Here is a 14,128-nt window from a genome sequence, read left to right on the forward strand (position 1 = left end):
ATATATATATATATATATATAATTATATATAATTTTTTTTTTTTTTTTTTTCGGTCTTAAAGGGATATGAAACCCACATTTTTTTTTCTTTCATGATTTAGAAAGAACATGCAATTTTAAACAACTTTCAAATTTACTTATTATCTAATTTGCATAATTCTCTTGATATCCTTTGCCAAATAGCATATCGAGATAGGCCCAGTAGCTGCTGATTGGTGAATGCACATAGATGCCTCGTGTGATTGGCTCACCCATGTGCATCACTATTTCTTCAACAGAGGAAATCTAAAGAATGAAGAAAATGGGATAATAGAAGTAAATTGGAATGTTGTTTAAAATTGTATTCTCTATCTGAATCATGAAAGAAAAATGTTGGGTTTAGTGTCCCTTTAAACATTCTGACTGTTTTTATGTTGTCTGGGACGCTTAAAGGGATAGTAAAGTCAGAATTGAATGATTTAGATAGAGCATGCAATTTCAAGAATCTTCCATTTATTTCTTGTTATCCTTTGTTTAAAGCATACATAGGTATGCTCAGGAGCAGCTATATAATTCAATTTATGAGGGAGGACAACCCAGTGTTTAGAAAAATAAAAATAAATGCATTTGTTTCTTTCAAATCTTAGCTGCATTTTCCTTCTCATATTGCTGGCAATTATGAGACTGAGATTTGTCTGCCCTATTGTTTGAAATGTGTTTAATCAGTAATCGGACCTTTTACCTTAACTTTTTGACATTGATTTGCTTTATCTGGTGTACCATAAATGGACATGTAAGTTAATAATATGCTGAGGCTGAACAGTCTGCTTAAAAACAAGGCTTTGTTTGCTTTTTTGTTTTACACATGTAATAGATGATATGCACAGATACTGATCTAAAAATCAAGTATAAAACCTTTTTAAAAACTTACTTAGGATCTCCCAGTTTAGCACTGTTGGATGAGGTTAGGCTGGGACACCCAGTTAAAGGGGCTGGGGAAACCAGAACAGCAGACACTCTCCCCTGCATATGAAAAGACAGATTATACATATAGGAGCCGTAGGAATCTGTAGACATCAGTATACATCTAAAACTTTGGGGCTTGGCTAGGAGTCTGAAAATCAGCACAATGTTATTAAAAACAAAAGCAAAACCTATAGATTTTTACAAAAACACACCCAGATGGGCTATATAAATGTATCATCTACAAAACAAAGAAAAATCAATTTAAAGGGACACTAAAGTCAAAATTAAAGGGACAGTATACACTCATTTTCATATAACTGCATGTAATAGACACTACTATAAAGAATAAGATGCACAGATACTGATATAAAAATCCAGTATAAAATGGTTTAAAAACTTACTTAGAAGCTGTCAGTTTGGCTCTGTTGAAAAGGTAGTTGGAAAGCCCACTGCAAGTGGGAAATAAGACCCCCCCCCTCCCCCCTTCTTTTGCATAGGAAAAGACCCTTTACACAAACAGGAGCAAGCTGGAGAAGGTAGCTGACGGTATTCACATAAAACTTTGGGGCTTGGTTAGGAGTCTGAAAATCAGAGCAATGTTATTTAAAAATAAGCAAAACTATACATTTATTTAAAAAAAAAAAAAAAAAAACTTTTTGGGCTATATAAATAGATCTACAAAACATTTATGCAAAGAAAAAATGTGTATAATGTCCCTTTAAACTTTTATGTTTCAGAAAGCGCATAGAGATTCTCCAATTTATACTAGTTTGTGATTGGCTGATGGCAGTCACATGATACAGGGAGCCAGGAAAAGGGGGGAAAATATTTGTCAGAAACAAATCTACTGCTTAGTTGAAATTCAAGTGTTATTGCATGGTCTTTTAATTATGCATTTGTTAGTTATGCAATTCTACTGTATTTAGTGGTCCATTTGAGAGTGCTCTGTGTACAGTGCATGGAGCATAACTACCTTTTAGTGCCTTTGCAAGACCAGCATTGGGTGTTTAAAATAAATAAGCTTGGTGATATATGCAGCCTCAGCACTTGTCATATGTTTAGATCCCTTTACCCTTTGTAACTTGCATTTTTATTTTTGTCTTTCAGGAACAAACCAGAGGTTGTAGAAGTGACATTTGCAGGTAATTTGAACTACCACCAAATTAGGGCATTTATTTAAAGGGATGGTAAACAGTAAATACATGCCAGATAACTTATGTTCCACACAGCCTTGTTTGGACTCTTTCAGTGCATATTGTTTTATCTGTCACTAATTGTCATCTGCAGGAAATATAGATAAAGGGAAAACTTAAAGGGACACTAAACCCAAAAACTTTCTTTCATGATTCTGATAGACAATACAATTTTAAACAACATTCCAATTTACTTCTATTATCTAATTTGCTTAATTTGTTACATTTCCTTTGTTGAAGAAATAGCAATGCACATGGGTGAGCCAATCAGACAAGGCATCTATGTGCAGCCACCAATCAGCAGCTACTGAGCCTATCTAGATATGCTTTTCAGCAAAGAATATCAAGAAAATGAAGCAAATTAGATAATAGAAGTAAATTAGAAAGTTGTTTAAAGGGACATTATACACTCATTTTTTCTTTGCATAAATGTTTTGTAGATAATCTATTTATACAGCCCATAAAGTTTTTTTTTTAAATTAATGTATAGTTTTGCTTATTTTTAAATAACATTGCTCTGATTTTCAGACTCCTAACCAAGCCCCAAAGTTTTATGTGAATACGCTCGACTACCTACTCCAGCTTGCTCCTGTTTGTGTAAAGGGTCTTTTCATATGCAAAAGAAGGGGGAGGGGGGGGAGTGTCTTATCTGCCACTTGCAGTGGGCTTTCCAGCTACCTTTTCAACAGAGCCAAACTGACAGCTTCTAAGTAAGTTTTTAAACAGTTTTATACTGGATTTTTATATCAGTATCTGTGCATATTATTCTTTATAGTAGTGTCTATTACATGCAGTTATATGAAAATGAGTGTATACTGTCCCTTTAAAATTGCATGCTCTTTCTAAATCACGAAAGAAAAAAATTGGGTTTCATGTCCCTTTACGTTCAAACACTGTTGCCCCTATTATGTTATAGAGACTCAATGGAATTTAGAAAACCAGCAATTTTCATAAATTACAGGAAAAGGGGACAAAATAACTAATGCAAATGAATTGCAAAGTTTTTTTTTTTTAGCTACACTTAATTAAATATTTTAAAATACAATAGCGTACTGTTTAATATCACTTTTAAGATGAACTGTATGCTACAGAGTATATGTGCATGAACTGTATGCTACAGAGTATATGTGCATGAACTGTATGCTACAGAGTATATGTGCAGGGACTGTATGCTACAGAGTATATGTGCAGGGACTGTATGCTACAGAGTATATGTGCAGGGACTGTATGCTACGGAGTATATGTGCAGGGACTGTATGCTACGGAGTATATGTGCAGGGACTGTATGCTACGGAGTATATGTGCAGGGACTGTATGCTACGGAGTATATGTGCAGGGACTGTATGCTACGGAGTATATGTGCAGGGACTGTATGCTACGGAGTATATGTGCAGGGACTGTATGCTACGGAGTATATGTGCAGGGACTGTATGCTACGGAGTATATGTGCAGGGACTGTATGCTTGCTGGTTATTAACTTTAAACCTCTTGGTTACCCCATTTGTTCACTTCATAAATTTATCTAAAAAAAACATTTCTCCTGTTAAGTGTAGTCAGTCCACGGGTCATCATTACTTATGGGATATTAACTCCTCCCCAACAGGAAGTGCAAGAGGATCACCCAAGCAGAGCTGCTATATAGCTCCTCCCCTCTACGTCACACCCAGTCATTCTCTTGCACCCAACTAATAGATAGGATGTGTGAGAGGACTGTGGTGATTAAACTTAGTTTTTTATATCTTCAATCAAAAGTTTGTTATTTTAAACGGCACCGGAGTGTGTTGTTTTCTTCTCAGGCAGAATTTGAAGAAGAATCTACCTGAGTTTTTGTGTATGATCTTAGCGGACGTAACTAAGATCCATTTGCTGTTCTCGGCCATTCTGAGGAGTAAGGTAACTTCAGATCAGGGTACAGCGGGCAGGTTCACCTGCAAAGAGGTATGTTGCAGTATATTATTTTCTAAGGAATGGAATTGACTGAGAAAATACTGCTAATACCGATATAATGTAAGTACAGCCTTAAATGCAGTAGTAGCAACTGGTATCAGGCTGATATGTATGTATGTTTACACTTAAGTATTTCTGGGGAATGGCACTTCACTGGGAAAATACTGTATGCATATAACTTTTAGCCTAACTTGCAGTGTGAGCGACTAGCAGCAGGCTTTTAATGAAATTTCATAAATTAGATTTTAAACGTTTGCTGGCATGTTAAATCGTTTAATTATCTGAGGTACTTGGTGAAAAATTGTTTTGGGCGTTATTTTCCACATGGCTGTCGTTTGTTTTAAATTAAAACAGTTTACTGAGCTTCCCTCACTGTTGTAGTGTGAGTGGGAGGGGCCTATTTTGGCGCTTTTACTACGCATCAGAAATTCAGTCACAGTCTGCCTTTTTCTCCCTGCATGATCCAGGACGTCTCTACAGAGCTCAGGGGTCTTCAAAACTAGTTTTGAGGGAGGTAATCACTCACAGCAGACCTGTGAGACTGTGCTTTGACTGTGATAAAAACGCTTATATTTTCAATTGTTATCCGTTTTTTTCTGATATTAAGGGTTAATCATCCATTGCTAATGAGTGCAATCCTTTGCTAAATTTGGTTTCTATAACTAATCCGGTTCATTGTTATTCAACTGACAGTTTTTGTGTGCTTCTTAAAGGCACAGTAACGTTTTTACATATTGCTTGTAAATTTATTTGAAAAGTATTTCCAAGCTTGCTAGTCTAATTGCTAGTTTGTTTAAACATGTCTGACACAGAGGAATCTCTTTGTGCAATATGTTCAAAAGCCAAGGTGGAGCCCAATAGAAATTTATGTACTAATTGCATTGATGCTACTTTAAATAAAAGTCAATCTGTACATGTTAAGCAACATTCACCAGACAACGAGGGGGAAGTTATGCCGACTAACTTGCCTCACGTGTCAGTACCTGCATCTCCCGCTCAGGAGGTGCGTGATATTGTAACGCCAAGTACATCAGGGCGGCCATTACAAATCACTCTACAAGACATGGCTAATGTTATGACTGAAGTTTTGTCTAAATTGCCAGAACTTAGGGGTAAACGAGATCACTCTGGGATGAGAACAGAGTATGCTGATAATGCTAGGGCCATGTCTGATACTGCGTCACAATTTGCAGAGCATGAGGACGGAGAGCTTCATTCTGCGGGTGACAGATCTGATCCAAATAAACTGGATTCAGACATTTCAAATTTTAAGTTTAAGCTGGAAAACCTCCGTGTATTACTAGGGGAGGTGTTAGCGACTCTGAATGATTGTAACAGAGTTGCAATCCCAGAGAAAATGTGTAGGTTGGATAAATATTTTGCGGTACCGACGAGTACTGACGTTTTTCCTATACCTAAGAGACTTACTGAAATTGTTACTAAGGAGTGGGATAGACCCGGTGTGCCTTTCTCACCCCCTCCTATATTCAGAAAAATGTTTCCAATAGACGCCACCACACGGGACTTATGGCAAACGGTCCCTAAGGTGGAGGGAGCAGTTTCTACTTTAGCTAAGCGTACCACTATCCCGGTGGAGGATAGTTGTGCCTTTTCAGATCCAATGGATAAAAAGTTAGAGGGTTACCTTAAGAAAATGTTTGTTCAACAAGGTTTTATATTACAACCCCTTGCATGCATTGCGCCTGTCACGGCTGCGGCAGCATTTTGGTTTGAGTCTCTGGAAGAGACCCTTGACTCAGCGACATTAGATGAGATTTCACACAAGCTTAAAACCCTTAAGCTAGCTAATTCATTTATTTCTGATGCCGTAGTACATTTAACTAAACTTACGGCTAAGAATTCCGGATTCGCCATTCAGGCACGCAGAGCGCTGTGGCTAAAATCCTGGTCAGCTGATGTAACTTCTAAATCGAAATTACTTAACATACCTTTCAAGGGGCAGACTTTATTCGGGCCCGGTTTGAAAGAAATTATCGCTGATATTACGGGAGGTAAAGGCCATGCCCTGCCTCAAGACAGAGCCAAACAGTCTAATTTTCGTGCCTTTCGTAACTTCAAGGCAGGAGCAGCATCAACTTCCTCTGCTCCAAAACAGGAAGGAGCTGTTGCTCGCTACAGACAAGGCTGGAAACCTAACCAGACCTGGAATAAGGGCAAGCAGGCCAGAAAACCTGCTGCTGCCCCTAAGACAGCATGAAGTGAGGGCCCCCGATCCGGAAACGGATCTAGTGGGGGGCAGACTCTCTCTCTTCGCCCAGGCTTGGGCAAGAGATGTCCAGGATCTCTGGGCGTTGGAGATCATATCTCAGGGATATCTTCTGGACTTTAAAGCTTCTCCTCCACAAGGGAGATTTCACCTTTCAAGGTTGTCAACAAACCAGATAAAGAAAGAGGCGTTTCTACGCTGTGTACAAGACCTTTTACTAATGGGAGTGATCCACCCAGTTCCGCGATCGGAACACGGACAAGGGTTTTACTCAAATCTGTTTGTGGTTCCCAAAAAAGAGGGAACCTTCAGACCAATATTGGATTTAAAGATCCTTAACAAATTCCTAAGAGTTCCATCGTTCAAGATGGAAACTATTCGGACAATCTTACCCATGATCCAAAGAGGTCAGTACATGACCACAGTGGATTTAAAGGATGCTTACCTTCACATACCGATTCACAGAGAACATTACCGGTATCTAAGGTTTGCCTTCCTAGACAGGCATTACCAGTTTGTAGCTCTTCCCTTCGGGTTGGCTACGGCTCCAAGAATCTTTACAAAGGTTCTGGGCTCTCTTCTGGCGGTACTAAGACCGCGAGGGATTTCGGTAGCTCCGTACCTAGACGACATTCTGATACAAGCGTCAAGCTTTCAAACTGCCAAGTCTCATACAGGGTTAGTACTGGCATTTCTAAGGTCGCATGGGTGGAAAGTGAACGAGGAGAAGAGTTCTCTCTTACCACTCACAAGAGTTCCCTTCTTGGGGACTCTTATAGATTCTGTAGAAATGAAAATTTACCTGACAGAGGACAGGTTAACAAAGCTTCTAAATACTTGCCGTGCCCTTCATTCCATTCAACACCCGTCAGTGGCTCAATGCATGGAGGTAATCGGCTTAATGGTAGCGGCAATGGACATAGTTCCTTTTGCACGCCTGCACCTCAGACCGCTGCAATTGTGCATGCTAAGTCAGTGGAATGGGGATTACTCAGATTTGTCCCCTACGCTGAATCTGGATCAAGAGACCAGAGATTCTCTTCTATGGTGGCTTTCTCGGCCACATCTGTCCAGGGGGGATGCCCTTCAGCAGGCCAGACTGGACAATTGTAACTACAGACGCCAGCTTACTAGGTTGGGGCGCTGTCTGGAATTCCCTGAAGGCTCAGGGATCATGGACTCAAGAGGAGAGTCTCCTTCCAATAAACATTCTGGAATTGAGAGCAGTTCTCAATGCCCTTCTGGCTTGGCCTCAGTTAGCAACTCTGAGGTTCATCAGGTTTCAGTCGGACAACATCACGACTGTGGCTTACATCAACCATCAGGGAGGGACAAGGAGTTCCTTAGCGATGATGGAAGTATCAAAGATAATTCGCTGGGCAGAGTCTCACTCTTGCCACCTGTCAGCAATCCACATCCCAGGAGTGGAGAACTGGGAGGCGGATTTCCTAAGTCGCCAGACTTTTCATCCGGGGGAGTGGGAACTTCATCCGGAGGTCTTTGCCCAAATACTTCGACGTTGGGGCAAACCAGATATGGATCTCATGGCGTCTCGCCAGAACGCCAAGCTTCCTCGTTACGGGTGCAGGTCCAGGGACCCGGGAGCGGTCCTGATAGATGCCTTCACAGCACCTTGGACCTTCTGGATGGCTTATGTGTTTCCACCCTTCCCGATGCTTCCTCGTTTGCCAGGATCAAACAGGAGAAAGCATCGGTGATTCTAATAGCGCCTGCGTGGCCACGCAGGACCTGGTATGCAGATCTAGTGGACATGTCATCCTGTCCACCTTGGTCTCTGCCTCTGAGACAGGACCTTCTAATTCAGGGTCCTTTCAAACATCAAAATCTAATTTCTCTGAAACTGACTGCATGGAAATTGAACGCTTGATTTTATCAAAGCGTGGATTTTCGGAGCCAGTAATTGATACCTTAATACAGGCTAGGAAACCTGTTACCAGGAAAATTTACCATAAGATATGGCGTAAATACTTACACTGGTGCGAATCCAAGAGTTACTCATGGAGTAAGGTTAGGATTCCTAGGATATTGTCTTTTCTACAAGAAGGTTTAGAAAAGGGTTTATCTGCAAGTTCTTTAAAGGGACAGATCTCAGCTCTGTCCATCCTTTTACACAAGCGTCTGTCAGAAGTTCCAGACGTTCAGGCTTTTTGTCAGGCTTTGGCCAGGATTAAGCCTGTGTTTAAGACTGTTGCTCCACCGTGGAGCTTAAACTTAGTTCTTAACGTTTTACAGGGTGTTCCGTTTGAACCCCTTCATTCCATTGATATCAGGCTATTATCTTGGAAAGTTCTGTTTTTAATGGCTATTTCCTCGGCTCGTAGAGTCTCTGAGTTATCAGCCTTACATTGTGATTCTCCTTATCTGATTTTTCATTCAGATAAGGTAGTTCTGCGTACTAAACCTGGGTTCCTACCTAAGGTAGTCACTAACAAGAATATCAATCAAGAGATTGTTGTTCCATCATTGTGCCCTAACCCTTCTTCAAAGAAGGAACGACTTCTGCACAATCTAGATGTAGTCCGTGCCCTGAAATTTTATTTACAGGCAACTAAAGATTTTCGCCAAACTTCTTCCCTGTTTGTCGTTTATTCTGGACAGAGGAGAGGTCAAAAAGCATCTGCTACCTCTCTATCTTTTTGGCTTCGTAGCATAATACGTTTAGCCTATGAGACTGCTGGACAGCAACCTCCTGAAAGGATCACAGCTCATTCTACTAGAGCTGTGGCTTCCACTTGGGCTTTTAAGAATGAGGCCTCTGTTGAATAGATTTGCAAGGCTGCAACTTGGTCTTCTCTTCATACTTTTTCCAAATTTTACAAATTTGACACTTTTGCTTCTTCGGAGGCTGTTTTTGGGAGAAAGGTTCTTCAGGCAGTGGTTCCTTCCGTATAGAGATCCTGCCTGTCCCTCCCGTCATCAGTGTACTTAGCTTTGGTATTGGTATCCCATAAGTAATGATGACCCGTGGACTGACTACACTTAACAGGAGAAAACATAATTTATGCTTACCTGATAAATTCCTTTCTCCTGTAGTGTAGTCAGTCCACGGCCCGCCCTGTTTTTTATGGCAGGTCTAAATTTTTAAATTATACTCCAGTCACCACTGCACCCTATAGTTTCTCCTTTCTCGTTTGGTTCTCGGTCGAATGACTGGGTGTGACGTAGAGGGGAGGAGCTATATAGCAGCTCTGCTTGGGTGATCCTCTTGCACTTCCTGTTGGGGAGGAGTTAATATCCCATAAGTAATGATGACCCGTGGACTGACTACACTACAGGAGAAAGGAATTTATCAGGTAAGCATAAATTATGTTTTTGCTATTTTATATTCATCTTGCCTTTCTTTACTTTTCTAACAGTTATCAATGCGAGGGGAATAAAAAAAAAAATACTGATCTATGAATAGGCAGGACTCCCTCTTAGTGACAGGACCCTGTGCTGGTTTACTATTGAATTGAAAGAGCACCTCTTGTCCTGATGTATTGGCCATAGGGTGCAGTCACCGCATAGGGCTAGATTTATTAAAGCTGAGGCGTACAGGGGCGTGTATTCGGCATTGCACACAAGCGCAATTTTGCGTTTGCGTGCAATCCTGCCCGCGCACAGCCAATCACGCGCGGGCAGGAGCTGTCAATGTCCTCGGTCTGACTAGACCGAGGAGATTGAATTTCGCCACATTAGAGGTGGCGAAGAGGCTAAGGAAGCTTGATAAATGACGGCGATCAAGTTCTTGAGAGAACTTGCTGCCGTAGGGGCTTAATAAATCTAGCCCATAGTTTGGTAGCAGCAGGAATGTGAAGCTGACTGCAATCATGGGAGAGATGCTTTTGCTTTACATTCCTACCATCAGAGTGCCCTAGACAGTTATCTTAAGACAAAAAGCTCTGATGCCCACCTCTAGCCCTCACCTGACGTGCTGCTGCACAGCTTCCAGAGTTGCCCTGCTAATCATTGCTAAATGGTGCCCTCAGCCTGTGCATAGTGCTCCAGGTTGATTAGGCTTCTCTCCTCCAGTGTTTGGGAGTCAGGAAGGGGGTAACAGAAGGCAAGGCCTGAGCCAAGTGAGGAACTGGTACACACTGTGCCCTGATGAGAAAGGACCCCCCTCCCTCTTGGGATTCTGAGACTTATGGTTCCAAGTCACACAGCCTAGAAATGATGCAGTCACACTGGGATAAATTGTAGGTGCTTCTGGCATTGGCAAGCAGGGGAATGTGGGGTCATGAACCCAGGACTACAGGGCCTAATTTTAAGGTGCCCTGGAATACAGTTTGTATGCGTGTACATATGTATTTATTTTATACAGAGTCAACCCAAGAGGTTTATGAGATTACAATACATTAAGTGACATCGTTAATCAAAAGGTCAGGTACATTGAATTGAAAATAAAAGTTAGCCATTCACTCATCAATATACCTAGAGTCCGTGGTATGGAACAATGCAAGGGCCGAAATAAAGAATATCAGTGGCTAAACGTTCACTGTGTAGTTACAATATAATCCAGTATCTTTTGTTGAAGGCAATTACAGGTTGTTGATATGTGCAGTAAATAACCTAGGAGATAACAGAATTACAATGTCCAATGTAGTCAATGTATTGTAGCCACAGGAATAAGAAGCTAGTTATTGTTGGTTATGCATTGAAGGAAAAGGGTGGACTCTGTTAAATAGAAATACATAAGGCTAAAAGAGAAAGGAAAGGAGGACAGGTTAACAAGATGTGAACCGCATACAATAAATATGTGGAATCAAGTTGAGGTGACCTAAGGGAGTCTAGGTTAGGGAGAGGAGTTGTCAAGAGTTGATGCGTCAGGAAGAAAGAATGAGGTAGGACGGAGGGAGTATAGTGCAGATGTGCCACGGCATCTATAATGGGGGGAAATGGGGTGACTTTGTCACGGCTAAGCTGGGTGTTTCCTTTTTTTTTCTTTTTTTTTATGTTTTCAGTAAAGGAATTTATAGACTATATTGAAGAATTCAAAAAACAGGTTCAGTAGTTGATCAGGCAGATACAAGGGTAATGCATACCCTGAACAAGATGAGTTTACACTGAAAAGAGGTTTGTTGCATGTGGAAGTGAAAAACTGATGTGGGCTTAAATTAAAGACTTAAGTATAAAATGGGTTCTAAGGTTAAAAAAATGTGATTTGAAGCTTAAGAGCCACTACTGATATTTAAAGAGCCAGACAAGTCGTATTTTATTAGATTTATTATTGTATTTTGGTAGCCATGGCTCATAGGGTTCTATAAACTCTGTTGTTAAAGGCCAGTAGGTTCTTAGGAAAGTGTGTAGTTAGGAGAGAGCATTTAAAAACAAAACTGCAGCAGAAAAACGTGCTGGATAAATAGGAGTGACTTCTCATGTAAAGGGCATTGTATTGCAGATTTAGTTTTTTTGTTTTTTTACACTTTTATTAAATGTCACTTTGCATTAATACAAATGTAAGTAGAATAACTTTAAAACGACAGCTCCGTAGAGCTGCTTATGTTGACCAGTCACAATGTTCTACATTAGCAAGCACTAGATGTATAAACATTTTTGCTATATAGTGCTCCAGACATATTTATACTACCTATCATCTAGATATTTCTGCAGCAAAGAATAACATGAGAACTAAGCCAATTTGATAATAGAAGTAAATAGGATTTTTTTTTTATAAAATGTAATTCCTGCTTTTTTGTACAGTAGTACAACAATTTCAAGTAAGATTAATGTCCGTGTAGAGCCTTTACAGCAATTCAAGTGTAAATGAGCATTCTTAAGCACAGGGGTCAGACATTAGTCTTGTTTTTATGGGGATAAGCTTTTCTTCAGCTGTGTTGCTCAAGAGTGGATGAAGTGCTGAATCTCAGGAGTGTGCTCTCCTATCATTGTATGGGGCTGGCATTACAGCCTCTTTAGGGTATGGGTGACCGTGGCCAAACATGCAAGTCGCCCATTGAGGTGCTAAACTATCAGAAAACAGAAGAAAAAAACACTAGCTTTAGTGCCCTTTAAATCATGTGCCTATGGGTTATCCAATGACTGTACACTGTCACTTTGTTGCATTCAGTAGATTTTGTCTCTGCTACATGCCATTTGCATTTTCTCCTGGAAACCTAGCAATTTATCTTTCCATCTGGTGCTTTTTCTTGCAGACTTCGATGGAGTTTTATATCACATCTCCAATCCAAATGGCGATAAAGCTAAACTTATGATCAGTATTTCCCTGAAATTCTACAAGGAGCTTCAGGAGCATGGCACGGATGAGGTGAGCACCCCCCCCATATTTATCCTACAATAGAGTCTGACCTTTGTATAGTGACTGCTTTTTACTCTTATGTGCTAATTATGTAATATATACCCATGTATGTGTACACATTTTACATCCACTTGGTATCTAAGAGATTAAAAAGAAACCCTCAACTACATTGTAAACAATCTGTTTATTAACCCCTTGAGTGCTAGCACTCTCCCACCTTAAGGGAGATCTGGGGGCTCCCACCCGCTCCTACCCCGTCGATCTGACCTGCATAATGACAGGCATCACCGGGGCTTCACGTTTTGCGCAGTGACATCACGCGCAATGACGTGATGTCACTGCGCGACCTTATTTAAAAAATACAATAGACAGTATAGGGAAATGGGGCATGCTGCTTAGAAGTCTGTATCTAAGCAGCTACAAACCCACCGTTGGAAAGGTAATCGCCTAACCTTTCCAACGGTATAAGTCTTGGATTGGGGGGTTAAAAAAAAAAAACTTCAAATCCAGCTTAGCACCCTGGTGGGAAAGTGCTTAGCACTCAACGGGTTAATATGCAGCACACAGACTGTTTACTGATTATTTGGTTATAGTTGATAACTGAAAAGAAAATAACTATTATACGCATTGTCTCTAGATGTCAGTCCTCCAGCTGTAATTCATTATGTGAACTGTGTTTATTTTATTATATGTAATGCATTAGAAAATGTAATTTTTTTGTCAAGATAATACCTTCCAGTGTACTTGTATTCATTGTGCACTTCTGCTAGTCGCTGCTTCTGCTGTACAGTGCAGGATACTTCCTCTGTTCTGATGGAGAAAGCCTTTTATGGTATAAAAAAAAACAAAGTGCTGTAGTCCTGTGTGCAGGCACAGCAATGTGGTCAGAGAGCAGGAAGTGTGTCAGACTTCCTGAATCACCGAGCTAGTAGTGCAGGGCTGGCCTGAAACTCATTAAGATCTTCTACTGCTCAGCATAAGCATTGACCACTGGAATGTTTCTCTGGGATGTTAACCTCTTGCTTGCTCAACATTATCATCAGTACAACTATATTCAGTTTTTAAGCAATTTAGTTCTGCAATACAATAGTTATTTATCTTCCTCAATAAGGGCCTGATGTTCTTGCCGGCATGTAGAGAAATAAAGCAAAAGCGTTGGGGCCTTTTTTAGCATTATATTGTAATGTGTGTGTGCCTCTCCTTTACATCCAGAACCTGCATAGCTAGATACAAAAATTCTCAAACTATAATCTGCCTTTCTAAAATTCTCAAACTGGCAAGACCTCTTAGACAACCTCTCCAGAGCTGAGAGCTTTAGATCATCGGGCCCTAAAACTGATTCAGCTTAAAGGAGCCCTCTGAGGCTTTTTAAAGGGAGAGTAAACGCCTTGATAGTCTTATATGTTTAGTTATGTGTAATGAAAACATTTTGCAATATATTTTCATTATTTATTTTGCCTCCTTTTCATATAATCTAGCTCTGAAAATTGAGCAATTTCTTATTCTCAGAACTTGAAATGCACTCTGCTGACTTCTCTGCTACACATATCTCAGTAA

The 14,128-nt window shown here is 40.4% G+C and overlaps 1 protein-coding gene across 1 annotated transcript in view; it reads left to right on the top strand.

The window, feature by feature from the left end:
* The window catches only part of ARPC2 (actin related protein 2/3 complex subunit 2), an 80,343-nt gene that overhangs the window by 10,666 nt on the left and 55,549 nt on the right, over positions 1-14,128 (top strand). The window contains exons 2-3 of the mRNA XM_053698121.1: positions 2,053-2,087; positions 12,468-12,580. Of these exons, the coding sequence (XP_053554096.1) occupies positions 2,053-2,087; positions 12,468-12,580 (148 nt within the window). The remainder of the gene's footprint in view (positions 1-2,052; positions 2,088-12,467; positions 12,581-14,128) is intronic.

The sequence above is a fragment of the Bombina bombina genome, chromosome 1, assembly GCF_027579735.1.
Source record: "Bombina bombina isolate aBomBom1 chromosome 1, aBomBom1.pri, whole genome shotgun sequence".
Taxonomy (NCBI): Eukaryota; Metazoa; Chordata; class Amphibia; order Anura; family Bombinatoridae; genus Bombina; species Bombina bombina.